The following is a 27,345-nucleotide window of genomic DNA, read 5'->3' as shown; positions in this document are numbered from 1 at the left end:
AGAGCCGAACTCAGTCTCAAAAAAAATAAAAAAAAATAAAAAAAAATAAAATTTGTTTTCAAAAACTAGCCGAGGCGAGGTGAAAGCGAGCCTGTAGTCCCAGCTACTCGGGAGGCTGAGGCAGGAGAACGGCGTGAACCTGGGAGGCGGAGCTTGCAGTGAGCTGAGATCCGGCCACTGCACTCCAGCCTGGGCGACAGAGCGAGACTCCGTCTCAAAAAAATAAATAAATAAATAAATAAAATAAAATAAAATTTGTTTTTCACAGAGAAATCTTACAACTCTCTGTGCACATACTGCAACACACTTGGTTATTCATCCCACAAATATTTATTCAGTCCTCCTGTGTGCTGGGGCCTGGAGACAGTGGGGAGCAGTCAGACACGTACTCAGCAGATACAGCACAAGGCAGTCAGACCCATAATGGGGGCAGCAGTGGGCAGGCCCAGAGGGATCCAGTAGGGCTTCCTGGAGGAGGTGGCAGCTGAGCTGTGACTTGATGGATCAAGTGAGAACATGCCCAGTGCAAAGGAGAAATCAGCCCCTGCAAAGAGTCAGAGGCAAGAAGAATGACAGCAATTCCCGAAGCCACAGAGGGGCAGAGGAGAGGAGAGGGACGTGGACAAGGCCTGTAGCCCCAGGGGAGAATTTCATCATCATGTCCAGCACAGTCCAGGAGTCCTGGCCCTGAAGATGAGGACAAGCTGCAGGTCAGTGTCAAAATCCCCTGGTGTTTCAGCCTCTGGATCTTATGTTGGCATCTCAGCAAATTGCGTGGAGTTTCACGGTGTCCCCAGATTATTTGGGAGAAGTGGGACTCTTTTTTTTTTTTTTTTTGAGGCAGAGTCTCACTCTGTCACCCAGGCTGGAGTGCAGTGACAAAATCTCAGCTCACCTCCGCCTCCTGGGTTAAAGCGATTCTCCTGCCTCAGCCTCCTGAGTAGCTGGGATTACAGGTGTCCACCACCACGCCCAGCTAATTTTTGTATTTTTAGTAGAGACGGGGTTTCGCCATGTTGGCCAGGCTGGTCTCGAACTCTTGACCTCAGGTGATCCACCCGCCTCGGCCTCCCAAAGTGCTGGGATTACAGGCGTGAGCCACTGCGCCCAGCCTATTTTATTTTATATATTTTTTAATTCAACAGGTTTTTGGGGAACAGGTGATGCTTGGTTACATGGATAAGTTATTTAGTGTTGATTTCCGAGATTTCAGTGCACCCATCACTGGACCAGCGTATACTGTACCCAGTGTGGAGTCTTGTACCTTCCCTCCACCCCAGCGCCCTGATTTCCCAAAGTCTATCGTATCATTCTTATGCCTTGGTGTCCTCATAGCTTAGCTCCCACTTATAAGTGAGAACATAGGATGTTTTGTTTTCCCATTCCAGAGTTTCTTCACTTAGAGGAGTGGTGTCTAACTCTGTCTAGGTTGCTGTGAATGCCATATCATTCCTTTTTATGGCGAGTAGTATTCCTGTGTGTGTGTGTGTGTGTGCACGCACGCACGCTCCGCATTTTCTTTATCCGCTCGTTGATTGATGGGCATTTGCGCTGTCTGTTTTCATATTTTAGTATCTCTAAGAGTGGGATGAGGCCGCGGGCACCGTGGCTCACATCTGTCATCCCAGCACTTTGGGAGGCAGAGGCATGGGGATCACTTAAGGTTAGAAATTCGAGACCAGCCTGGCCAACATGGAGAAACCCCGTCTCTGCCCAAAATACAAAAATTAGCCGGGCGTGGTGGCGGGCGCCTGTAATCCCAGCTAATGGGGAGGCTGAGGCGGGAGAATCGCTTGAACCCGGGAGGCGGAGGTTGCAGTGAGCTGAGATCGCGCCATTGCACTCCAGCCTGGGTGACAGAATGAGACCGTGTCTAAAAAAAAAAAAAAAAAAAAAAGGAATGAATCGTACACAGTGACAGTCAACTACAAAACAATGAGAAAACGTCTGACACTTTCTGGAATGATCCAGAAAGTCCTGTGTTGACACGTTTAATTTCAGGAAACACAGAAATTATCATTTCAATATCAATAGCAAACATCACAACAAAACTGCACTGAACGTCACAAGAGACCAAAACATTTGCACGGTTGATCTCGGACAGTAAGAAAAACATTAATAACAGAAGAATAACCGCTGTTCTAGTAGTCCCCGCTCCGAAGGGAGCCGCTCGGATTCCCACCGGGTTCGCTCAGAGAGGGGTAGTGTCCTCCCCCAGGACGCACAGCCCGCGCGCGGCCAGCCCACTGCTCCCTGGCTTCTGCGCCCTGGCAGGGGCCGGGTGGGACCCCAGGCGGTGCAGCTCCGCGTGCGTGGCGGCGGGGTGGGAGGGTCCGGGCCGGCGGGGGTGGCGGGGGCGGCGCGGCGCGCAGGGGCAGACGCGGCGGAAGGCCTGTCGGAAGTGCGAGCCCAGGAAGGCGTAGAGCAGCGGGTTCAGCGCGGAGTTGCTGTAGGACATGCAGTGAGCCCAGGTCTTAAGCGCGTAGGCGGCGTAGCTGCGCGGGTGCCAGGAGCCCGCGGGGCCCAGCGCCTGCAGCACCAGGAACAGCTGGATGGGGCCCCAGCAGGCGGCGAAGAGCAGGACCACTGCCGCCACCAGCCGCGAGACCTTGGCCCGCATAGCGCCCGCGCGCTCGGCCAGCACCTGCCCCTGGGGGGTACCGGGGAGGTGGTCAGACGAAAGACCGGGACCTGGTTGGGCTCATCCCCTCGCACCGCCCCTCCTGGACCCCTTGGGCTGTCCCTGTCCGCGCAGATGCCCCCACCGGCGCCTCCCACCACCTTGCCTCCCCGCCCGCCCAGACTTGCTGTCCTCCCACCCACGCCGCGCACCTGCAGGGCGCTATCGGCGGGCGCGGGGCGCACGGCGACCCGGCCCAGGTGGCGCAGCATGGCCCCATAGCAGGCGCAGGTGGCGAGCAGCGGCAGCAGGTACAGCGCCAGCAGGTTGTACAATGCGAAGGCGCGCTCCAGGGCGCGGCTGGGGAAGGCCTCGCTGCAGTAGGCGCGTGGCCCCGGTGACAGGCGGTGCAGGGCGAGCACGGGCGCAGACACCGCCGCAGAGCCTGCGCCACAAGCCGGGATGAAGACCCTGCTCGGGGGACCAGCGACCCCCCGGGAGGCGTCCCTTGCAAAAGGCCAGGCGCCCAGTCTGCAGCCTCCCTGGCCCTAGGCAGGCAGAGCTATTGCGCCCATTTTCCAGCTGCTGGACCGAGGCAGCAGGTGGCTCCGGGCGCCCAGGGCACTAGGACTGGTCCGCCTTCCCCCGTGAGGCCCCTGAGCTGTACTCACCTACCCAGATGCTGAGGCTGACAGCCAGCGCCAGCCGGGGCGTGCGACGGTGCAAGGCGCGCAACGGGAACACCGTCACGTACCAGCGGTCCACGCTCATGGCGGTCAGAGTGGCGCACGTGGCCTGCACCGAGACCTGCAGGAGCCGCCAGCCGGGCGTGTGGTCACTTGCGCGATTGGGAGCCTGCCCCGTCCGCCCTGCCGATCCCCCTACGTGTGCGAACACTCAGGCACATACACGGAATGTGTCCTGGAAGGAGTGTCCAGTGCGGCGTGAGGGGACAGAGGTGGGGAGACTGGGAGAGGAGGGCAGGAGGATTGGGAAGTGTGAAGGGGCCGCAGGAGGCGGCTAATATCCCGAAGTGGTTTCCGTGGGATGGAGGGACAAGGCAGGGCAAGCCTCAGAACCCCTGTGCCCATTCCCTCCAGGTCTGGCTTCCTGCCATCCCTTCTCCATTCACCACCTTCCATTCCATTCCCCCTTCTCCACCTATTCCCATCCTCCTTCCTTTCCTCCATTCACCCCCCACACTCCATTCCCACCCTTCCTTCCCTCCCGGGCCTCCCTCCATTTTCCTTCCCTTCATTCCACTCCCAGGCTTCCACCAGTCCCATTCGCCCCTCCTTCTTATCCGGGCCTTCCCCTCCCCCAACCATTCCCTACTCCATTCCTCCACCACCCCCCCCTCCACCCCCCCCACCTACCCTGCACCGCCCGCCGTGCCCCCCACACTCCGGGCTGTCCATGTCCCCCCACTCCGCCCCCCACCCCCACCTGCTCCCCACCTCGCACCTGCCTCACCCCCACCTGCTGGTCTTAGTTGACGACCTCTCCCCCACCCGCACCTGCTCCCCACTGCTGGATGTGGTGTGAACACGCCAAGTCGCCGAGCACCCAGGCAGGCAGCGGGTACAGCAGCGCCGTGAAGGGGACGCAGCACAGAGGAGAAGGTCGATCTGTGGCCGCCAGGTTGGCTGCAGTGGGGACGCTCGGGCGCTGGGCGTGGGCGCCACTGGCCGCAGGAACCGCCCAGAGCTCCTGGCCCTGCCCTCTGGCCCCAACCTTGGTCCGAGTGACCAGCAGGATGGCACAGGGAGGCCCCAGCGCCCCCGGCCTCCTCAGGCAGAGAAGTTGGGGTGCCTTCTAGTAATTCCCCCTTATATCTCAAACATTACTCCTCCAGCTTGGGTTTCCTGGCAATTCCGGCAGAAATCGGTTCTGCTGGGCCCTGTCTGGGCTGGGGGAGCCTGAGCAGCAGGCCCCTGACCCTCTGAGCCTCAGTTTCCACATCTGCAAACTGGAGACAATGGTGCCGGCCCAGCAGCCACCGACTGGGCTCGCAGCTGTTTGGGGTAGGGGACCCCAGGACACAAATGCATAAACAGGCTCAGAGAGCCACCAGAGCAGGGGTCGCAAACTAAGGCCCGCGGGCCAAGCCAGCCCCTCGCCCAGCCCTTTGTTCAGCCGGACACCGAGGCATCGGCCCGCGCTGCACCCGGGCAAGCCCCGCGAGTGGCCAGGTCGAGGTCTCCATGTGCCACACTCCCCACCCTCCGTCCCGCCCGGGTCCGCCCGCGCTGGAGTTTGCGACCTCTAGCCACAGGTGCAGGGACCACAGGGAAAAGACTTGGGGTGGGGGGGACCCCTGCAGGGGGCAGAGCCGGGTCTGCGAGGGCCCCGATGCGCCGTGAGAGGGCGCCCCAGGCCGCTCGGCCCTCCGAGGCCCCGGGACCGCAGCAGGTGCGGCGCAGCAGGTGCGGCGCAGCGCCCGCACTCACCGATGTAGAAGTTGGTCACGGTCCGCATCGGCTTGTGGCGGCAGATGACGTAGATGACCAGCGAGTTCCCCACCAGGCCCAGCAGCATCAGCGCCGCAAAGAAGAGCGGCACGAGCCAGGCGTCCACTGCCCGCGGCGCAGGGACCGGGCCGTCTGAGGCGTTGGCAGCGCAGCCCGGGCAGCCCGAGGCGTTGGCCGGCGTCCCCCAGGAGGCGTTGGGCCCCGACATAGCCACGGTGTGCATGTCCGCGCGCGCCTCCTCCTCCCGGCCGCCCTCCTGGATTGCGCCCTGGCACCGCCCCGGGGGCCCGGCCGCCCGCGGGTTGCGCCTGCGGAACTCAGGAAGGGGCCTTGGCTGGAGCCCGCGGGGTCCAGAGGGCAGCTGGGCTGGACTCGGCGACTCCTCTGCCAGCGCCGCTGCAGCGGAACGTTTATAGCCCGTGCCCCCCTTTGTCCTTGCCTTCCCGCCTCTCTGGCAGCCGCTCGCCACTCCCTCCCCTGCCCACACGCCCTCTGTTCACCCAGCGGCAATCCCCCTATTCCCTCCTCCCGGTGCAAGGTCTGAGTGAGAGCGCGGGAGGGGGTTGAGGGGGGGCGGAGCAGGCAGGGGGTGGGCGGTGTGGAGGCTGCTGTGGACCTGGAAGGACCGACCTTAACCCACTGATGGTTAGTCCAGACTAGGAGCCCAACCGAGGCGCGAACCATAAGGCTTGTGAATATGGGACGGGCTTTGACCCTCCCAGGGGCTGGGGCTCCGGGTGGATGGGCCCAGGCTGGCGGGGAGGCCAGCCCTCACCGTAGACCCTGAGTGGGGATAGCTTGGGTTTGTCCCCAGGACCCTGGAGGGCCATTAAAGTTCAGGGTAGGTGAGGGACATCTCTGATCTGGCGATTTGGGACTGAATGTGTCCCACATGATTGACAAGGAGTGGCTGATACCCACCCGCAGGGACACTAGCAGCGGGAACCAGGTGGAGGGCACCTTACAAAGGCCACAGCCTTATTATTTATTATTATTATTATTATTATTATTATTATTATTTTGAGACGCAGTTTCGCTCTGTGGCCCAGGCTGGAGTGCAGTGGCACGATCTCGGCTCACTGCAAGCTCCACCTTCCAGGTTCACACCATTCTCCTGCCTCAGCCTCCCAAGTAGCTGGGACTACAGGCGCCCGCCACCACGCCTGGCTAATTTTTTGTATTTTTAGTAGAGACGGGGTTTCACCGTGTTAGCTAGGATGATCTCGATCTCCTGACATCATGATTCACCCGCCTCGGCCTCCCAAAGTGCTGGGATGACAGGTGTGAGCCACCGCGCCTGGCCTATTATTATCAATGAGAGAGGGTGTCCCTGTTGTCAGGCTGGCGTGCAGTGGCACACTTTCGGCTCAAAGCAACCTCTGCCTCCCAGCTCAAGTGATTCTCCTGCCTCAACCTCCCAAGTAGCTGGGACTACAGGCGTGCACCACCATGCCCAGCTAATTTTTGTACTTTTAGTAGAGACCCCGTCTCACCATGTTGGCCAGGATGGTCTCTCTCTCTTGACCTCAAATAATTCATCCGCCTCGGCCTCCCAAAGTGCTGGGATTACAGATGTGAGTCACCGAGCCCAGACTATTATTATTATTCTTGAGACAGGGTCTCCCTCTGTCACCCAGGTTGGAGTGCAGTGGTGTGATCACAGCTCACTGCAGACTCCACCTCCCGGGTTGAAGCAGTCCTCCCACCTCAGCCTCCTAAGTAGATGGGACCACTTAGTAGTTGCTGATGAGATGATGCATGATGATGACAGTCATGCATCACTATGTCCAGCTAATATATTATTATTATTATTATTATTATTTGAGACAGAATTTCTCTCTTTTTGCACCGGCTGGAGTGCAATGCCACGATCTCAGCTCACTACAACCTCTGCCTCCTGGGTTCAAGCAATTCTCCTGCCTCAGCCTCCCAAGTAGCTGGGATTACAGGCACCTGCCACCATGCCCAGCTAATTTTTTTGTATTTTTAGTAGAGCGGGGTTTCACCATGTGTGGCCAGGCTGGTCTCGATCTCTCTGGCTGGGTGATCCACCACCGGCCTCCCAAAGTGCTGGGATTACAGGCGTGAGCCACCGCGCCCAGCCCAGCTAATTTATTTTTAAATTTTTTTGTAGAGACGGGATCTCACCAGGTTGTCCAGGCTTGTCTTGAACTCCTTTGCTCAAGCAGTCCTTCTGCCTCAGCCTCCCAAAGTGCTGGGATGACAAGTATGAGCCACTCAGCCCGGTCAACACAACCTTGACCCCATTATCCCACAGCTGGAAGTATACTTCAAGATGATATCCAGGAGGTCCCCTCGAAGTCCATCCTGCAACAGATTTCCAAGATGTTTGGTCATCATGCAGTAACACACAGCAAAGAAAAAGTTGCTGCCATTTGCGTAAAAAAGACTAAAAAGGGAGAAAAGAAATGAATAGGCCAGGCGCAGTGGCTCATGCTTGTAATTCACGTTGGGAGGCCGAGGCAGGTGGATCACTTGAGGTCAGGAGTTGGAGATCAGCCTGGCCAACATGGTGAAACCTGGTCTCTACTAAAAATACAAAAATTGGCCAGGCGCAGTGGCTCACGCCTGTAATCCCAGCACTTTGGGAGGCTGAGACGGGCGGATCACGAGGTCAGAAGATCGAGACCATCCTGGCTAACACGGTGAAACCCCGTCTCTACTAAAAATACAAAAAAGAAAAACTAGCCGGGCGTAGTGGCAGCGCCTGTAGTCCCAGCTACTCATTGGGAGGCTGAGGCAGGAGAATGGGCTGAACCCAGGAGACAGAGCTTGCAGTGAGCCGAGATCCCGCCACTGCACTCCAGCCTGGGTGACTGAGCAAGGCTCCGTCTCAAAAAAAACCAAAAAAACAAAAAAACAAAAAATTACCCGGGCTTGGTGGCAGGCGCCTGTAATCCCAGCTACTTGGGAGACTGAGGCAGGAGAATCACTTGAGCCCAGGAGGTGGAGGTTGCAGTGAACTGAGATTGTGTAACTGCAGGCTGGGTGACAGAGCAAGACTCTCTCCAAAAAAAGAAGAAAGAAGGAGGAGGAGGAGGGGGAGGAAGAGGAAGAAGAGGAAGAAGAAGGAGAAGGAGAAAAAGAAGAAGAGGAAGAAGAAGAAGAAGAAAAAGAAAGAGGAGGGGGAGGAGGAAGAAGGGAAGGAGAAGAAGAAGGAGAAGGAGAAGGAGAAGGAGAAGGAGAAGGAGAAGGAGATGACACAGGCAGGACAGGCCCCTGGAGGGAAGCCCCGGAATCCAGAATGGGAGGAAGGCCCAGGCTAAGTCTCTGCAGTTGCCTCCCTCCCTCAGGAATAAATGTTCAGGTCCATTCTTTGAGCACCTACCCTTACCCTGTGCCTGATGGATGGGGAAACCACTCATTCCCGACGCCCAGCTCCCCTGCCAGTCGCTCCGGGTACATCTCCCCATTGTCCTCTTTCACCTCTTTGCACATTCATCTATAGGGATCTCACAGTATGTGCTCTTTTGGGTCCATCCATAGTTTCTCCTCCTTTTCTTTTTCCTCCTTACTCTTTATTTGTAAAGTAATCAGGTCTTTCATCCTGTGCAATTTATTTATCTTTCTCTTTTTTTGGCGGGGGGAGGGAGTTTCGCTCTTGTTGCCCAGGCTGGAGTGCAGTGGCATGATCTGGGCTAATTTTTTGTATTTTTTTTAGTAGAGACAGGGTTTCACAGTGTTAGCCAGGATGGTCTCAATCTTCTGACCTCGTGATCCGTCTGCCTTGGCCTTCCAAAGTGCTGGGATTACAGTCGTGAGCCACCGTGCCAGCCTTTTTTATTTTTTATTTTTATTTTTTTGAGACAGAGTAGAGTCTCACTCTGTTGCCTGGGCTGGAGTGCAGTGGAGCAGCTCCCTGCAACCTCTGCCTCCCAAGTTCAAGCGATTCTTGTGCCTCAGCCTCCAGAGTAGCTGGGACTACGGATGCGCACCACCATGCCCAGCTGATTTTTGCATTTTTAGTAGAGATGGGATTTTGCCACGTTGGCCAGGCTGGTCTCAAACTCCTGACCTCAAGTGATCCACTGGCTTTGGCCTCTCAAAGTGCTGGGATTACAGGTGTGAGCCACTGTGCCCGGCCTTCCTGTTGCTCTTTCTTTCTTTCTTTTTATTTTAAAGATGGGTTTTCATCATGTTGCCCAAGCTGGTCTCAGACACCTGGACTCAAGTGATCTACCGGCCTTGGCCTCCCAAAGTGCTGGGATTACAGGCGTGAGCCCTCACGTCGGCCAACAGGCCTAATTTTAGAGAAAAGTAAACTGAGGCTAAGCAGGGGAAGGGGTTGTCTAGCCGAGGCTCCAGGACTGGGAGGGGCAAGTGGAAGAAGGCTCAGACTGTTGATTTCCGCTATCCTCTGCCACCAAAAGGGACGTCCCCTCCCTCGCCACTACCCAGGCCTCAGTTACCCTGTCCGTGTCTCCTGGCCTCTCTGGGCTGGATTCCTGGCTCAGTCCGCAGCCCAGGTTCGGGACGCAGGTGTTGTGGTTGAGTTTTCGACTCCTCGCCTAGGTGTCCGTCCCCCCCGGAGCTAGATTTCTGGGTGTAGGGATCGTGGCCGGGCCCCGCCTCCCGCCTCAGTCTCCCTGTGCGTCCCCCCAGGGGCCGGATCCCCTTCCCGCGCGCCTGGGTTTCCGCGTTCGTTCCCGGCAGCCGGGAGGTGGGTGCCCCCGCCCCGCCGCGCAGCCCCAGGCCCCGCCCCTGCCCGCCTCCGGGCGCCCGTCACTTCCTGCACGGCCCGGTGAAGGCCCTGCCGGGCGGCGGCGGCGGTAGCAACAGCGTGCGAGTTATGGTCGCGCTGGAGAACCCCGAGTGCGGCCCCGAGGCGGCGGAGGGCACCGCGGGCGGGCGGCGGCTGCTGTGAGCGTGGGCGGTCGGGGCGCGGCGGGTGCAGTGGGGCTGGGGATCCTTTCCTTTGCGTCTCTGCCTCTCCGCCATTCCTTCCCTGGTTCCACCTTCCGGGGCTTCCCGCTGTGGACCCCCAGGCTGGGGCGGGGGTCTTCATTGTTACCCAGCGGGGACACCCTCCTGGCGTGCCGGGGAAGCGCTGCTGGCGTGGAGGATTCGGTCCGTACCCGCCGATTCCTTCCTGGTCACCACCCCAAGTCCAGTTCCCTCCCTGGTCCACAACCCCACGCCCGGGGTCGCCCCCTAACTTCCCCGGTCTGCTGTTGGGTCCTCCCAGCTCCCCGGTCCGTGCCCCCACTCCCCGGGTCCGCCCCCCTCGCTCCTCGGGTCCGCCCCACTACCCGGGTCCACGCCCCCACTACACCGGTCTGCTCCCCACTCCTGGTTCGCCCCGACTCCCCGGGTCCCTTCCATTTCCATCCATTCCCCCCCTCCCGTCCACTCCCTCCCAGGTCCCCATTTCCACTCCAGTCACCCTCCCCCAATCCCATTTCCCATTCCACTGTTGTCCTTAAAACCCCTATCCACAAGGTTCCACTCAGCATGGTCCCAGCCCCCACACCCCTCCTTGTCCTGCACCCCACCACTGAGCCATCCTGTTCTCCTTTAGGTGCATCCCACAACCCTTGTGGGTTAAAACCTGGCAAGCAGGAGCCCGTTCATCGGGGACCACCAGGCAGGGGGCTGTACGGGGTCACCCGTGTCACCAGGCACAGGGACCCGGGGACCCAGGGTGCACCCACAGTTGGTGAGGCGAGGGAGGCAGCGTGTTGTGTTCCTACCTCCCTCGGTGTGCGAGGGGCGCCACCTGGGCAGGTTAACGCTCCCGTGCCTCAGTTTCCCCTTCTGTAAAATGGGATAGTAAGTGGGGCCTCTTCTCCGAGTGGTGGGGGTTACCGAGCTAGCACTGGGGCAGGCCCAGCAAACGGGAGTGTACATGGTCTCATTACTAATTATCGTTAATGTTTTATTCGTTATATTAGTAGTAATAATATTTTGAGACAGAGGCTCGCTCTGTCGCCCAGGCTGGAGTGCAGTGGGGCAGTCTCAGCTCACTGCAACCTCCACCTCCCGGGTTCAAGTGATTCTCGTGCCTCAGCCTCCCGAGTAGCTGGGACTACAGGCGCCCGCCACCGCACCCAGCTAATTTTTGTATTTTTAGTAGAAACGGGGTTTCATCATGTTGGCCAGGATGATCTTGATCTCCTGACCTCATGATCTGCCTGCCTGGGCTTCCCAAAGTTCTTGGATTACAGGCGTGAGCCATGGCGCCCGACCTTTATAAAAAAAAAAAAAAAAAAAAAAAAAAAACTGTTTTTCGGGCCACAGTCTCGCTCTGTCGCCCGAACTGGAGTGCAGTGGTGCAATTTCGGCTTACCGCAAGCTCTGCCTCCCGGGTTCTCACCATTCTCCTGCCTCAGCCTCCCGAGTAGCTGGGACTGCAGCCGCCGGCCACCACACCCGGCGAATTTTTTTGTATTTTTAGTAGAGACGGGGTTTCACCGTGTTAGCCAGGATGGTCTTGATCTCTTGACCTCATGATCTGCCCACTTTGGCCTCCTAAAGTGCTGGGATTACAGGCGTGAGCCACTGCACCCGGCCTAGTATTACTGGTGATAGGTGATAGAGTATTATCTCACTCTGTCACCCAGGCTGGAGTGCAGTGGTTTGATCACCGCTCACTGCATCCTTCACCTTCTAGCTCAGGCGATCCTCCTGCCCCAGCCCCCCGAGTAGCTAGGACCACAGGTGTGCACCACCACGCCGGCCTTTTTTTTTTTTTTTTTTTATGGAGTTTCGCTCTTGTTGCCCAGGCTGGAGTGCGATGGCGCAATCTCGGCCCACTGCAACCTCCACCTCCTGGGTTCAAGCAATTCTCCTCCCTCAGCCTCCCTAGTAGCTGGGATTACAGGCATGTGCCACCACACCCAGCTATTTCTCCATGTTGGTCAGGCTGGTCTTGAACTCCCGACCTCAGGTGATCCACCTGCCTCAGCCTCCCAAAGTGCTGGGATTACAGGCATGAGCCACAGCACCCACGTAATGTCTCTTCCAACGTGACCTTGAACCACCTGGAGTGGGCATTTACCCTCAAAATGGGCTCTTCCTGTGTCTTCTGTTTTTTTGGGGTGTGGGTCTTATTCTGTCGCCCAGGCTGGAGCGCAGTGGCACCATCTCCGCTCACCGCAGCCTTTGCCTCTCAGGTTCAAGGGATTCTCCTGCCTCACCTTCCTGAGTAGCTGGGATTACAGGCATGTGCCACCATACCCAGCTAATTTTAGCAGCGACAAGGTTTCACTGTGTTGGCCAGGCTGGTCTCAAACTCCTGACCTCAGGTGATCCACCTGCCTTGGCCTCCTAAAGCGCTGGGATTATAGCCCAGGTGTAGTGACTGTTGTGTAACTATGTAAATACACTCATGTTTCCGCTCTCAGCCCTCAGTAGCTGGGTGTTTACCTGCCAGCTGTGTCCTGGTGGGGGGTTGGAGACTGCTGGGGTCCGCCCCAGTCGGCCCCACCCCAGGCTGAGTCACCTCCACCCTGAGCCCTGACTTCCTGATGGACAAGTGGGTTCCTCTCTTGCTCTCTCTTGTGGGTTCCCGGGGGAGGGGCCAGTGCTGGGAAAGGTGTTTTTGCCCAGGGGACTGAGGGCAAAAAAAAAAAAAGTTGCCCTCTCAAAATCTGCAAGGAGTAGAATTGGGAGTGACCAGGAGGCCTGTTCCCCCCAAACCCCAGCAGCTCCTCGGCTCGGGCTGCCTCCCACTCCGTGGACACACATCCTCGAGCCTTCAGGGTCCAGGAAGCCTCAGATACTCCCGCCGGGTCCTCAGTTTCCCCGTCTGTAAAGTGGTCTTGTCGAGTGGCGTGGGAAACAGAGGAAGCAGCCCTCGGGAGAAGTGTATCGACAGAAGTCTAGTTATTCATTCAACAAACAGGCAGTGAGAGCCGCTGCGGGCTGGGCACAGGCGGGGACGGGGGTGGAGGGGGAACCCCGTCTTGTTCTGTGGGCCTAGTGAACCAGTGATTAAGGAGCAAAGAAGTAAACAGGCTGGGGCCTGTTGGTTTCCAGAGCTTCCTGGTGAGGCTGATTGGGTGAGGTGGGGGGCGGGGCTGTTCCTGGGGGTGGTAAACACAGAACCGAGGATGGAATAAGCAGGTGCATCGGGCAGAGACCGGGGCTCCCTGAGTTTGGGGCATTGTGCGGAGGGGCCTGTCGCTGGGCATGGGATTTTTATTTTTGAGACAGTCTCATTCTGTCGCCCAGGCTGGAGTGCAGTGGTACGATCTCGGCTCACTGCAGACTTCACCTCCTGGGTTCAAGTGATTCTCCTGCCTCAGTCTCCCGAGTAGCTGGGACCACAGGCACCCACCACCACACCCGGATAATTTCGTGTGTGTGTGTGTGTATTTTTAGTAGAGACAGGGGTTTCACCATGTTGGCCAGGCTGGTCTTGAACTCTTGGCCTCAAGTGATCCACCCGTCTCAGCCTCCCGAAGTGCTGGGATTAGAAGTGTGAACCACGGCACCTGGCCAGGCATGGGGGTTTTGCTGTGGTCTGCCTGTTCCTTCCATTCCTGGAGGGGCGTGTTGGTGACTCCCAGTCCCCACTGTCTACCCCAGAGGCCAGATGTTTTCTTGTTTTTGTTTGTTTTCTTGAGACAGAGTCTTGCTCTGTTGCCCAGGCTGGAGTGCAGTGGTGCGATCTCAGCTTGCTGCAACCTCCACCTCCCAGGTTCAAGTGATTCTCCTGCCTCAGCCTCCCAAGTAGTAGGGACTACAGGCACGCGCCACCACTCCTCGCTAATTTTTTGTATTTTTAATAGAGACGGGGTTTCACCGTGTTAGCCAGGATGGTCTCGATTCCCTGATCTCATGATCCGCCCGCCTCAGCCTCCCACAGTGCTGGGATTACAGGCGTGAGCCACCGCGCCTGGCAGTTTTTGTATTTTTAGAAGAGACAGGGTTTCACCATGTTGGCCAGGATGGTCTTCATCTCTTGACCACATAATCCACCCGCCTCGGCCTCCCAAAGTGCTGGGATGACACGCTTGAAGATGTTTCTTAATTTCCTGCTGGAAACTGGTTGAAGTCAGCCAGCCCCATCCGATGGTGGGACTCGATTTCCAGTGCTCAGTTCAGTGCTAGAGGCCCAGGGGAGGGTGTTGAGCCCTCAGATACCAACCAAGGAGCAGGCCCTTGTGGTGCAACGCTAGGCCTAGGGGCAGCCAGGCCTGGCCCTGGGAGGCTGGGCAGCCATGGGCTGTGCTGGAGCAGGGGAAGGACAACGCAGGTCTTTGAGGGCCTGGAGGAGAGGTCTGTGGGGCTTTGGTATGAGGGGCGGTGAGGGAAGCAGGGTGGGTAGCTCTGGGGTTCTGGGTCAGACCCAGGTTCACATACGGCTCCTTGCATTGTCTGGATGGTGACGGGGGACGGCCCCGCCTCTCCAAGCCTCAGATGCTTCATCTGTAACATGGGGTGATACCAGGCCCCTTGCTGGGAGGGCTTGAGCTATGTCACCGAGCCCCGCCCCCTCTGACTTCCCCGAGGGCTCCCCTCGGATGTGACTTCTGTTATCGGCCCTGTCCAGCTGCTGGGGTGGAGATGTAGGCCCCAGGGCCTCGTGGGGGGGGCTGTTGGTGAATCGGGGGCGTGGGACGGAGTGCTCCGGCCTTAGGGAGGCAGCTGCAGGCTGATCCAGCTTCAGAGACGCTGGCTCCACATGGCCCTGTGTTCCCATCAAGTGCCTGTTGGCTGCTGTGGTCTGTGCTGAGGACATAGTCCACCACCTCCTTCTCCAGCTGCCCTCTTTGCAGCAATGGGAGCTTGGGCAGTGACTTTGTGCCTCGGTTTACAAATCTGTAGAATGGGAGCCAGGCGTGGTGGCTCATGCCTGTAATCCCAGCACTTTGGGAGTCTGAGACAGGCGGGTCACCAGGTCAGGAGTTCGAGACCAGCCTGGCCAACATAACCCCGTCTCTACTAAAAATAAAAAATCAACCGGGCGTGGTGGTGGGCAGCTATAATTCCAGCTACTCAGGAGGCTGAGGCAGGAGACTTGGTTGAACCAGGGAGGTGGAGGTTGCGGTGAGCCGAGATTGCACCACTGCACTCCAGCCTGGGTGAGAGAGCGAGACTCCGTCTCAAAACAAAACAAAAAAACCCCAAATCTGTATAATGAGCATCAAAGTAATAGCACTTGCCTTCCAGGGGACAGCGCAGGTGACAGGAAATGAGCCCAAAGTGGGGAAAATACCCAGTCTAGGGACACTGTTATGATCAACAGCGGTGTGGCATGGCTGAGGGGTGAGCTCCCCATCATATGAGGAAAACAAGCAAGTGGCAGCTGAGATGAAGGGAATTCATCCCAGGCCCTTTGGGCTCTGAGTACCTCTCCCAGACCAGCTTGTTCCCACTTTTTGAGCGGGGGCTGAGGTTAAAGGTTGCAGGGTGCACCAGTCATGGTGGCTCATGCCCGTAATCCCACTACTTTGGGAGGCTGAGGCGGGCGGATCACCTGAGGTCAGGAGTTCGAGACCAGCCTGGCTAACAAGGTGAAACCCCGTCTCTACTAAAAATACAAAAATTAGCCGGGCGTGGTTGCGGCGCCTGTGGTCCCAGCTAGTCAGGAGGCTGAGACAGGAGAGTGGTGTGAACCCGGGAGGCGGAGCTCGCAGTGAGCCGAGATCGCACCACTGCACTCCAGCCTGGGCGACAGAGCGAGACTCCGTCTCAAAAAAAGGTTTCAGGGTGAAGCTTCGTAGCCGGGGTTCACACTCAGGGCTGAGATTCCAGGACCTGCACTAACACCATAGCCTGGCGAGGAGGCGGTTTCTGAGTTTCCAGGCTTGCCTGGGCTGGTGAGTTCTAATCACCTGGTCCAGGGTCGAAGGGTGACCCGTGCCTGCAGGTCCCTACTGGTGGGTGCTTGTGCATATGTGAGATTTTGTTCTGATGAGTTTTCGTAGATTTTTGCCGCAGTCTGTGGAGACTGTGCTGTTTACCTGCCTGTCCCCTTCCCACTTCAGACAGCCCTGGGTCTGCTCAGCTTGCTAATTTTTTTTTTTTTGAGACAGAGTCTTACTCTGTCTCTCATGCTGGAGTGCAATGGCACAATCTCAGCTCTCTGCAACCTCCATCTCCTGGGTTCAAGTGATTCTCCTGCCTCAGCCTCCCGAGTAGCTAGGATTACAGTGCCTGCCACCATGCCTGGCTAAATGTTTTCTTTTTGAGACAGAGTTTCACTCTTGTTGCCCAGGCTGGAGTGCAATGGCATGATCTTGGCTCGCTGTAACCTCCGTCTCCCGGGTTCAAGCGATTCTCTCCTGCCTCAGCCTCCCGAATAGCTGGGATTACAGGCATGCGCCACCACGCCCGGCTAGTTTTTGTATTTTTAGTAGAGATGGGGTGTCTTCATGTTGGTCAGGCTGGTTTCGAACTCCCTACCTCAGGAGATCCGCACCCCCCTCAGCTTCCCAAAGTATTGGGATTACAGGCGTGAGCCACTGTGCCCAACCTACTTTTTTTTTTTTTTTTTTTTTTTTTTTTTGAGACCAGTTGTGGCTCTGTTGACCAGGCTGGAGTGCAGTGGCACAGTCTTGGCTCACTGCAACCTCTGCTTCCCAGGTTCAAGTGATTCTCCTGCCTCAACCTCCTGCATAACTGGAATTGCACGTGTGTGCCACCACGTCCGGCTCATTTTTGTATTTTTAGTAGAGATGGGGTTTCACCATGTTGGCCAGGGTGGTCTCGAACTCCTGACCTCAACTGATCCACCCGCCCCGGCCTCCCAAAGTGCTGGGAACACAGGCGTGAGCCACCAAGCCTGGCCAATCAGCTTGTGTACTTTTTTTTTTTTTTTTGAGACGGAGTCTCGCTCTGTCGCCCAGGCTGGAGTGCAGTGGCCGGATCCCAGCTCACTGCAAGCTCTGCCTCCCGGGTTCACGCCATTCTCCTGCCTCAGCCTCCCGAGTAGCTGGGACTACAGGTGCCCGCCACCTCACCTGGCTAGTTTTTTGTATTTTTTAATAGAGACGGGGTTTCACCGTGTCAGCCAGGATGGTCTCGATCTCCTGATCTTGTGATCCGCCCGTCTCGGCCTCCCAAAGTGCTGGGAACACAGGCATGAGCCACCGCGCCCGGCCGATCAGCTCATGTACTTTTGATTGAGATGTAACAGCTGGTCTGTAAAGTGCCTAGACTAAAGGCTTGGGGACTCTTTACATGCGTGTGGACCCTGGCAAGCACTGGTCTCATTTCTGACCCCCTTGACTGCATTTTTTTTTTTTTTTTTGAGTGCAGTGGTGCGATCTCGGCTTACCGCAGCCTCCACCTCCTGGGCTCAAGTGATGCTCCCGCCTCAGCCTCCTGAGTAGCGGGGACCACTGTGTTGCCCAGGCTGGTCTTGAACTCCTGGCCTCAAGCTATCCTTCCTCTTCGGCTTCGCAAAGCTCTGGGATTACAGGCGTGAGCCACTGCGCCCGGCTTCCCTCGAGTGAATCTTGTCTCAACTGGCCTGGAGTTTCCAAGCGTTTTCCAGTCTTTTGGGGGTTGCAGGGGTGGGGTGGGTCACTTTTAATTTTTATGTTGGGAACTCTGGATGCTATTAGGGATTTTGGGCTGTGGGCTCTCTTGGAATCATGGAATTTTATTAAGGATTGATTTGGTGGTTATTTTTTAAGTGTCTCCTGTGTACCAGGCATGGCTGTGAGTGCCGGGGGTGGGGGTTACGGCCAGCCAGCAAACCCAGGCAGCCTGTGCAAAGGTCGGAGGAGGGACTGGAAATCGTGATTTGGCAGCAGCCAGGAGGGTGCCCTCTGTGGGTTGGAACAGGCATCTGGCCAGGCGGGGGTGGGTGGGAGAATAAGAGGAGTGGAGCAGTCCTGTTACCCCAGACCCTGATCATAATGGCCACAATGAGTATAGAGGTTTCTGAGCCCAGTGGCCTCTGCATTGGTCTGGGAGCTTGACAGTAAGCATTCTGGTTTTTCGTTTGGTTTTGAGAGCCGGAGTCTCGCTCTATCACCAGGCTGGAGTGCAGTGGCGGATCTCAGCTCACTGCAAACTCCCGCCTCCAGTTCCGCCGTCCTCACCTCAGCCTCCCATGTAGCTGGGACTACAGCCCGCCACCTCATCCGGCCTAATTTTTTGTATTTTTATTTTTATTCTTTTTTTTTTTTTTATTTTTTTTATTTTTTGGCTGAGTCTCGCTCTGCTTAGCCAGGCTGGAGTGCAGTGCGGCGCAATGCCGGCTCACTGCAAGCTCCGCCTCGGGTTCCCGCCATTCTCCTGCCTCAGCCTCCCAAGTAGCAGCTGGGACTACAGGCGCCGCCACCACGCCCGGCTAATTTTTTGTATTTTAGTAGAGGCGGGGTTTCATTGTGTTAGCCAGGATGGTCTTGATCTCCTGACCTCGTGATCCGCCCGTCTCGGCCTCCCAAAGTGCTGGGATTACAGGCTTGAGCCACCACGTCCAGCCTTTTTTTGTATTTTTAGATGAGATGAAGTTTCACCGTGTTAGCCAGGATGGTCTCGATCTCCTGACCTCGCGATCCGCCCGCCTCGGCCTCTAAAGTGCTGGGATTACAGGCATTGAGCCACAGCTGTCCCGATCCTGTTTGTTTTTGGGACCGCGGTCTTTACTCTGTTGTCCAGGCTGGAGTGCGGTATTGCAGTCACAGCTCACTGCAGCCTCAAACTGCCCAGGCTCAAGGGATCCACCCACCTTGGGCTCTCAAAGTGCTGGGATTACATGAGTCCCTGCGCCCAGCCTGTGTGTTTTTCCTTGCCAGAAAAGTCCCCATCCAAGAGCCCCTCCCCCAGCCCACTTCCCAGGTGCCGGGTGGCTGCTGTGCTCGCCTACCTCGCCCCCCGCCCCTCCAACCACCGCCCGCTTCCCAGGTGGCTGCCTAATCCCCCCACGCTGAGTGGCTGGGCCCTTGGATCCTCCGTGGGAGGCCCAGCTGTGACAGCTAATCCATCTCCACAATTAATGCCATTTGCTCTGGCCAGGCCGATTAGCTCTGGGGGGGCCGCTCCAGCCCCCCTCTCATCCTGGCCCGGGGGACGGGGGACATTAAGGGAGAGGTGGGGGGCCCAGGCATCACCTGAGCTTCTGGGGCTGTTTTCTGGCTCCTCTTCTGCTGGGGGTGGGGGACGTGGATAAAATCTGTTTCTGAAGGAGGCAGTTCACATCCCAAAGGCTGTGGGCCTTGCTGGCTTAGACCCAACACCTCGCACACTGGGGTCACCGGTGGACGGCAGCTTTTCTTGGTCATTTACCTGCTGTGTGACTTTGGGCGAGTGTCTTCACTTTTCTGAGCCTCAGTTTACTAATCTGTCATCACAGGTTTTTTTGTTTTGTTTTGTTTTTTTTGGATACAGGGTCTCACTCTGTTGCCCAGGCTGGAGTACAGTGGCGTGATCTCAGCTCACTGCAACCTCTGCCTCCTGGGTTCAAGCGATTCTCTCACCTCAGCCTCCTGAGTAAGCTGAGATTACAGACGCGTGCCACCACCCCTGGTTAATTTTTGTATTTTTTTGGTAGAGACGGGGTTTCACTGTGTTGGCCAGGCTGGTCTGGAACTCCTGACCTCAAGTGATCCGCCCACCTCGGCCTCCCAAAGTGCTGGGATCCCAGGCATGAGCCAATGTGCCTGATCTAATTTTTTTTTTTTTGGACAGAGTCTTGCTCTGCTGCCCAGGCTGGAGTGCAGTGGTGCCATAACGCCAACCTCGACCTCCTGGACTTAAGTGATCCTCCTGCCTCAGGCCCGAGTAGCTGGGACTACAGGCATGTACCAGCACACTGGTTAATTTTTAAATTATTATTATTATTATTATTTTGTAGAGACAGAAAAAAAAAGTTTTATTTTTGTTCACAGTCTCGCTATGTTGCTCAGGCTGGTCTTGAACTCCTGAGCTCAAGCGATCCGCCGGCCTCAGCCTCCCACAGTGCTGGGATCACAGGCGTGAGCCACCCCACCTGGCCTGTCACCACAATGTGTCTGCCTCCTGGGTGACGTGAGGATGAAACAAAATAGGATTTTAAGGGCTCAGGACTCCACACACTATAGGGGTGAGCTCTCCATTGCTGGGAGAAACCAAGCGGGCTATGGCTGTGGTAGGGCTCTTCTCGGAGATCCTGGCTGGCCTTGACCCTGAGGACCACCCCTGCCCCGGCCCACAGGCCCCTGCCCGGCTGCCTGCCTGCCCTAGCCAGCTCCCAGGTGAAGAGACTCTCAGCTTCCAGGCGGAAACAGCACTTCATCAACCAAGCCGTGCGGAACTCAGACCTCGTGCCCAAGGCCAAGGGCCGGAAGAGCCTCCAGCGCCTGGAGAACAGTGAGCAGCGGTTGGGAGGCGCCTCTTGGGGGCTCCTGGGCCTTGTAGAATGGCGTGCATGTTGGTGTTATCTGATACCCCTCCCATGAGCTGGGCCTGGGCAGGGCTGGGGACCCAAAGAGGTGTCAGCTGTAGGCCAGGGGACCGTATATAAATAGAGCCAGACACAGGTGCCCCCTGGACTCTTGGATCAGGGCTGGGTGGGAGGGCGCCCCGGGCATTGGAGCGGGGGCTTTAAAGGATATGTAGGAGTTTGACAAGCCAGAACCTGGACTCTATCTAGCTGGTTTCTGTACCTTCTGGGGAAGACAGTCGGAGCATGGAGGTGGGGAGGCTGAGATGATAGAGAGGGAAGAAGGCTAGTTATTGGGTCCCCATGGTGCCTGGAGGTCCCCGAATGCTGCCCCGGCCCAGACAGCATCTGTTTCCACCTAGCCCAGTACCTCCTGACCCTGCTGGAGACAGACGGGAGCCCACCTGGCCTGGACGATGGGGACTTGGCACCCCCTGCATCACCGGGCATCTTTGCCGAGGCCTGCAACAATGCCACCTACGTGGAGGTGCAGCCCCCAACCCCCTCGCTCCCTCCACCCGGGGACCCCGGCAGCTCATTGCTTCTCCTACGGCCAGGCCATCGCCTGTGCCCGTTCCCCCTCCAGGAGCACCCGCCCACTTCTGGTCTCCTAATGAAGGCCCCTCTGTCTCCTTCGGGGTCCCCAGATCAGGCCAGAATCCCCACCCCACCCCTGGAACCTTCGAGCTCCTGGATTCATCTGCCCAACACGTTTGGGAACCCTCCATCGATTGTGAGAGCGTTTCACCTCAATCCCCCCCAGCCCGAGACAGCTGGGCCCATTCCGGCTCCTCGCTTCCCTGCGCTCAGCTCAGGGCCCAACACAAGCATTGGCCCCTCAGTGGACAGAGGTGACCGCAGGAGCACGTCCACGTGCTTGGCGGCCTTCCGTGCCCATTTGCCCGGGGATGTCAGCCGTCAGCCCAGCTTGGTGTCTCCTGGCAAGCCTGCCTCCCTGCCTCTCTTCCAGGTCTGGAACGATTTCATGAACCGCTCCGGGGAGGAGCAGGAGCGGGTTCTTCGCTACCTGGAGGATGAGGGCAGGAGCAAGACGCGGAGGAGAGGCCCTGGCCGTGGGGAGGACCGCAGGAGAGGTGCGGCCAGGCTGGGGCGGTTGTGGGTGGGACCATGACATGGATGGGGCGGGGCCTGGGGTGGGCGGGGCCTGGGGGTGGTTTGGACCTAGTGTGTGGGTGGGGCCAGGGTACGGATGGGGGCGGGGCCTGGGGGGGGGGGGGCTGGGGGGGGGGGGGGCTGGGATGGGGGCAGGATACAGATGGGGTGTGGGCGGGGCCTGGGGTGGGTAGGACCTAGTGTGTGGGTGGGGCCAGAGTATGGATAGGAACAGGGCAATGGGGTGCGAGGGGCCAGGATGGCGGGGGTAGGATATGGATAGGGTGGCACATGGGGTGGGTGTGGCCAGGATGCGGGGGCAGGATCTGGATGGCAGTGGGTAGGGGTGGGGCCTGGAGATGGATGGGGGTGGGGCTGGCTGGCTTGTGTGGGCCTGGAGTGGGTGGGGCCTCACATAGCTGGGGCAGACATACAGGTGAGGGTAGGGCGAGCTGGATGGGTTGGGGTCAGGGCCTCGTGTGGGTAGGGCCTGCTGGCTGTCTGCGTGGGGCCACAGTATCGGTGAAGGTGTGGTTTGCTGGACAGGAGAGGCCAAGGCACAGATCGGCGTGGTCTTCCTCGGGTGGGCGTGGTCTGGCAGGTGGGCAGGGCCAGAACGAGCGCCCCAAGACTGCCCCGTTCCCCCACTACTGCAGAGGATCCCGCCTATACGCCCCGTGAGTGCTTCCAGCGCATCAGCCGGCGTCTGCGAGCCGTCCTCAAGCGCAGCCGCATCCCCATGGTGAGTGCCGGAGTGCCGGGCCTTGCCTTTCTACCCGCGTGGTCTTTTTTGAAGACCCGTTTCCCAGGCACAGGTTGTCACCCGGTGCAGGTCGTGTCAGGGGAAACAGGGCAGGATATAGGCAACCGGACCAGGGCGCTAGATAGGAGGGCGGGGGCAACGAAGGCGGGCACTGCGTGGTGTGTAGGAGTTCCCTCCGCAGAAGGCACAGGCAGGAGGTGGCATGGTGGCCTCAGAGACAGTTAAGCAGCCTCACGTGGTGGATCAGAGGTCATGTTCGAGCCCAGCACTGTGGGCTCCTGGGGGGCCTGGACCTCCCTGGCCCCTACCCGAAGGCCCCGCAGTGCCCTAACCACTGGGCCACCCTCCCCAGGAAACGCTGGAGACCTGGGAGGAGCGGCTGCTTCGGTTCTTCTCCGTGTCCCCCCAGGCCGTGTACACAGCCATGCTGGACAACAGGTAAGGGGGCGTGGCCAGGTGGGCAGACCCTCCCAGGCTGCGGCCAGGTGGGCGGACACCCCAGGCTGCGGTCCCTGCACGGCGCTCACTGCCCGTTTCCCACAGCTTTGAGAGGCTCCTGCTGCACGCCGTCTGCCAGTACATGGACCTCATCTCGGCCAGTAAGCGCCAGTGGCCCCCAAGACCCCAAGTTGGCCAGCAGCTCAACCTGGGAAGATGGCCAGGGTCCCAGGGTCCTGGTTCCTCAGAGTGGGGCTTGGTGGGGAGGTGGGGAAGGGGGCTGGAGTGGGGACGCTACAAACTCAAGGGTGGCAGTGGGACCCTGCCTTGAATTCACCAGAAGCTTCCTGCGTATCTGGCCCCACGCAGGGGACTGCGGACACGACCAGGCTGCTGGACGCAGACACCCCTCCATCTACATCTTCGGGGCCTGGGGTGGGGTTGATGAAGCCTGGCTTTGAAGGACCTCGCAGAGCCAGAGATAAGATGGGAGGGCACAGTGTCTGGAAGGTTTGCATTTAGTCCTGGGGCCTCCCCTATACCACACATGGGACCTGAGGCGACATCCCCTACTGGCCCCTGGGTTCCACTTTTCCAATGAGGCAGGGTCTCAGAACTCACCCCCCTAGTGAGGGTCTGTGCAGGTGCCTGCTGGCCCCAGGCACCCCGTCTGGTCCTGAGCCTCTCACACCTGTCTCTGCCACCCGCCTGGAGTTGCTGAGGTGACGGTTTCCATGGCAACCTGACGATGCCTCCCCCTGTTCTCTCTGTGGGAGATGCAGCCCCCATGCCTGCCTCTGTTCAGAACATCGGGCCTTGGCTGGGGGTGCAGGGCTTGGAGCTTGGTGGGTGTGGAGCTGTGGTCCTGATGCAGAAGAGGAGGGGTCCCAGCAAGATGGGGAGTAGAGGATGGGGGTCCCAGGGAAAGGGGACTGCTGAGGCACGGAGCTCACATGGGACATGGCTTGTTTTTGTTGTTTGTGTTGGTTGGTTTTTTTGTGTTTTTTTTGAGACAGAGTCTCACTCTGTTGCCCAGGCTAGAGTGCAGTGGCGTGATCTTTGCCCACTGCAACCTCCACCTCTGGGTTCAAGCAGTTCTCCTGCCTCAGCCTCCTGAGTAGCTGGGATCTGAGTGCACCTGCAGCCGGCTAATTTTTTTTTTTTTGAAGGACTGGAGTCTGGCTCTCTGCAGCCAGGCTGGAGTGCCGTGGCGGATCTCAGCTCACTGCAGCTCAGCCTCGGGTTCACCCCATTCTCCTGCCTCAGCCTCCCGAGTAGCTGGGACCACAGGCGCCCGCCCGCCGCCCGGCTAGTTTTGTATTTTTAGTAGAAGCCGGAGTTTCACCATGTTAGCCAGGATGGTCTCGATCTCCTGACCTCGTGATCCGCCCGTCACCGGCCTCAAAGATGCTGGGATTACAGGCGAGCCACCGGCGCCCGGCCTTTTTTTTGAGGCCGAGTCACAAACTCCTGTCGCCGGGCTGGAGTGCAGTGGCGGATCTCAGTTCACCTGCAAGCTCCGCCTCCTGGGTTCCGCGCCATTCTCCTGCCTCAGCCTCCTGAGTACCAGAACTACGAAGCCCGCCAGTCGGCTAGTTTTTTGTATTTTTAGTAGAGGCGGGGTTTCACCGTGTTCAGCCAGGATGGTCTCTCTCCACCGACACCAGTCGCCCTCTCGGCCTCCCAAAGTGCTGGGATTACAGGCTTGAACCACGATGCCGCGGACAATTTTGTATTTTTAATGGAGCAGGGTTTCTTTTTTTTTTTTTTTTAACAGAGTCTTGCTCTGTTGCTTGGGCTAGTCGCGGTGGCGCAATCTCGGCTCATTGCAAGATCATCTACTTGGGTTTCACGCCATTTTCTGCCTCAGCCTCCCAAGTAGCTGGGACTGGGCCATGCCTTTGGCCCAGTTTTTGTATTTTTAGTAGAGATGGGGTTTCACCGTGTTAGCCAGGATGGTCTCTCTCCTGACCTCGTGATCCGCCCTCCTCGGCCTCCCAAAGTGCTGGGATTACAGGCGTGAGCCACCGTGCCCGGCCCTAGAGACGGGGTTTCACCATGTTAGTCAGGCTGATCTCGAACTTCTGACCTCAGATGATCCACCTGCCTTGGCCTCCCACAGTGCTGGGATTACAGGCGTGAGCCACTGCGCCTGGCCAGGTCATTCATTTTTTTCAGTGAGGGGGAGATGGGGAAGGGGAGGCTGGTGGGAGCTGGACCACTCAGGGCCTGGGTGCCTCAAAGCCACCTCTGCAGGGCAGGGAGCCTGCGGGGAGGCCGCACACTCCGCCAGGCAGGCGTGTGAGTGGCCATATGGCCTCAGGCCCGGTGCTTTTCAGGGTCCTCATCCCCACAGTGGAATGAGTGACAGTGGAGAGTGGGATGGGTCCGATGAGAGCGCTCCTGTAGGGAGGCTTAGATGTTCTTGTGAGTCAGGCTGCAGGACCCCGGGGGCTCGGGGCCAGCCAGGCCGCAGTGACCAGCACACACCAGCTGGCGGTGACCTCCCGGGGAAGAAATGAGGGCGGAGGGCGGTCCGGGTCCGAGGCACCTCTACCTGCCTCGGCTCCCGAATTCCTCCCATTCTTGTCCCGTCGGTTTCTTCTGCAGGTGCCGACCTGGAGGGGAAGCGGCAGATGAAGGTCAGTAATCGGCACCTGGATTTCCTGCCTCCAGGGCTGCTCCTGTCCGCCTACCTGGAGCAGCACAGCTGATGGTGGCCCCGCGGAGACCCCGCCGCTGCCTCGCCCAGCTACCAAGCCCTCCGATACCTTCGGCTGAAGTATCTTTCATATTTTTAGAATTGGTCCTTGGAAACCTTTTTCGCTTGGGGTGGTCTCTCTCACTCTGCCCCCTCCTCATGCAGCTCTTGGCAGTCAACAGACGCTGGCGGCTGGGGCTGCCCATGCCATCCCAGCTCCAAGCTTCCCGCTCTGGGACTTGTATTTGGGTGGAGAGACCTGATCTGGGCATGTTCTGTTTCTTCATCGTTTAGCTTTTCTGGCCCAGTCTGAAGCTCAAGTGAGGAGGGCGAGGCTGGGTTTTTATCACTTTTAATGAATTTGGTGTGATTTGTTGTAGATTTTTAAATTTCCCTTTTGGAGAGAAAAACCAAAAAAACTCGTCCCCACTGGTAAAGCATGGGTCTTGGTCCAAGCCCCTGCTCAGCCCCTCCCAGTTTTTAGCTTGAATGAGGGTGGGGTCTCTGGGACCCTGCCCCTCATGCCAGAAGCATCTTGTGTTGTGTGTGTGTGTGCGCGCGCACGTATGCCCTGAGACCCAGGACAGAAGCTGCAGTCCTAAGAGCTGGTTTTATCCTCGCCATTCTGCGTGCCCTCCCCCACACCGCCTGTGTCAGGGCTCAGGGTTGCCTGCTTTATACGAGCCCCCTCCTTTCCTCCCCTCCTTCATACTGGGGGTCCAGGACTTCCAACCAGAAGCCTCTGCCCTTGCACTACTTTGTCTGTCCCCCCGTCCCGTGTCCCCCGTCCCACAGCCTGGCACCTGCCTGATAGCTCCTGTGTCCCCATGCTGGTCCTCCTGGCCCAGGCTGCAGGAGCCAGCCTGGGGACGCCTCCTACCCCCTCGCTGCGTGTGGGTAATTGTGTTTTGGGGGAAAGTGGGCAATTTAATAAATTTCTGGTGCTCTGGCCTCGGGGTGTGCGAGTTTTTCTTCAGGACAGGGCCGGGCGCTCAGTAGGTCCTGGCCACCAAGGGCTGCAGGTGCCTCCCTAGCTCCTCCGCCCTCAGATGCCTGGGTTCAAATCCCGTTTCTGCCACACGCCTGCCGTGTGACCTTGGGTGAGTGGCTCGTATGAGTGCCTTGGGGCCCCTGTAATGGAGGGTATCACACAGGGGGCTTGAAACGCCAGAAGGCCGGCGAGTCGCTCACACCTGTGATCCCAGCACCTTGGGAGGCCAAGGCAGGAGGATCGCTTGAGCCCAGGAGTTTGAAACCAGCCAGGGTAACATAGCAAGAACCTGTCTCTACAAAACATGAGAGAAATTAGCAGGGTTGGCCGGGTGCGGTGGCTCACACCTGTAATCCCAGGACTTCGGGGACACCGAGGCGGGTGGATCACGAGGTCAGGAGTTCAAGAGCATCCCGACCAACATGGAGAAACTCCTTCTCTACTAAAAATGCAAAATTAACCGGGCGTGGTGGCGTGAGCGTGTAATGCCAGCTACTCAGGAGGCTGAGGCAGGAGAATCCCTTGAACCCAGGAGGTGGAGGCTGCAGTGAGCTGAGATCACACCATTGCACTCCAGCCTGGGCAACAAGAGCAAAACTCTGTCACAAAAAAAAAAAAAAAAATTAGCAGGGTGTGGTGTGTGCCTGTAGTCCCAGCTACTTGGGAGGCTGAGGTGGGAGGATCACTTGAGTCTGGGAGGCTGAGGCTGCAGTGAGCTGAGACCGTGCCGCTGCACTTCAGCCTAGGTACGGAGGAAGACCCTATGTCAAAGAAAAACAAAAGGGAGGCCGGGCGGGGTGGCTCAAGCCTGTAATCCCAGCACTTTGGGAGGCCGAGACGGGCGGATCACGAGGTCAGGAGATCGAGACCATCCTGGCTAACACGGTGAAACCTCGTCTCTACTA

At 58.0% G+C, this 27,345-nt stretch overlaps 2 protein-coding genes and 1 long non-coding RNA gene across 5 annotated transcripts; 1 reads left to right on the top strand and 2 right to left on the bottom strand.

The window, feature by feature from the left end:
- Positions 1-203: 203 nt before the first annotated feature.
- On the bottom strand, positions 204-9,747 carry LOC116273627. Of its 2 annotated transcripts, none has more exons than XR_004181928.1 (3): positions 8,447-8,742; positions 7,240-7,419; positions 204-544 (listed from the first exon to the last, which is right to left on the bottom strand). It is a non-coding gene; the product is annotated as an uncharacterized LOC116273627 (long non-coding RNA). The 2 variants fall into 2 exon arrangements; XR_004181927.1 differs by lacking the exon at positions 8,447-8,742 and adding an exon at positions 9,522-9,747 and having other exon boundaries at positions 205-544.
- KISS1R (KISS1 receptor) lies at positions 1,927-6,156 on the bottom strand. Its single transcript, XM_031662760.1, has 6 exons — positions 5,071-6,156; positions 4,149-4,266; position 3,997; positions 3,292-3,427; positions 2,833-3,065; positions 1,927-2,650 (listed from the first exon to the last, which is right to left on the bottom strand). Exons 1-6 carry the CDS (start codon positions 5,312-5,314, stop codon positions 2,192-2,194), a joined length of 1,191 nt encoding a protein of 396 aa, XP_031518620.1. The 5' UTR covers positions 5,315-6,156; the 3' UTR covers positions 1,927-2,191.
- Positions 9,748-9,836: 89 nt separating the features above from the next.
- R3HDM4 (R3H domain containing 4) lies at positions 9,837-26,400 on the top strand. Of its 2 annotated transcripts, XM_009193003.4 has the most exons (9): positions 9,837-9,972; positions 20,207-20,361; positions 20,797-20,921; positions 21,405-21,528; positions 22,204-22,289; positions 22,663-22,748; positions 22,854-22,909; positions 23,118-23,258; positions 25,359-25,471. In XM_009193003.4, the coding sequence occupies exons 1-8, from the start codon at positions 9,902-9,904 to the stop codon at positions 23,207-23,209; spliced, it is 795 nt and encodes a 264-aa protein (XP_009191267.2). In that variant the 5' UTR covers positions 9,837-9,901; the 3' UTR covers positions 23,210-23,258; positions 25,359-25,471. The 2 variants fall into 2 exon arrangements, with proteins under 2 accessions (XP_009191267.2, XP_003914605.1); XM_003914556.4 differs by lacking the exon at positions 23,118-23,258 and having other exon boundaries at positions 25,359-26,400.
- Positions 26,401-27,345: the final 945 nt, after the last annotated feature.

Source organism: Papio anubis, unplaced genomic scaffold (assembly GCF_008728515.1).
Source record: "Papio anubis isolate 15944 unplaced genomic scaffold, Panubis1.0 scaffold973, whole genome shotgun sequence".
Lineage (NCBI taxonomy): Eukaryota > Metazoa > Chordata > Mammalia > Primates > Cercopithecidae > Papio > Papio anubis.
This window is presented reverse-complemented; position numbering and strand designations above follow the sequence as displayed.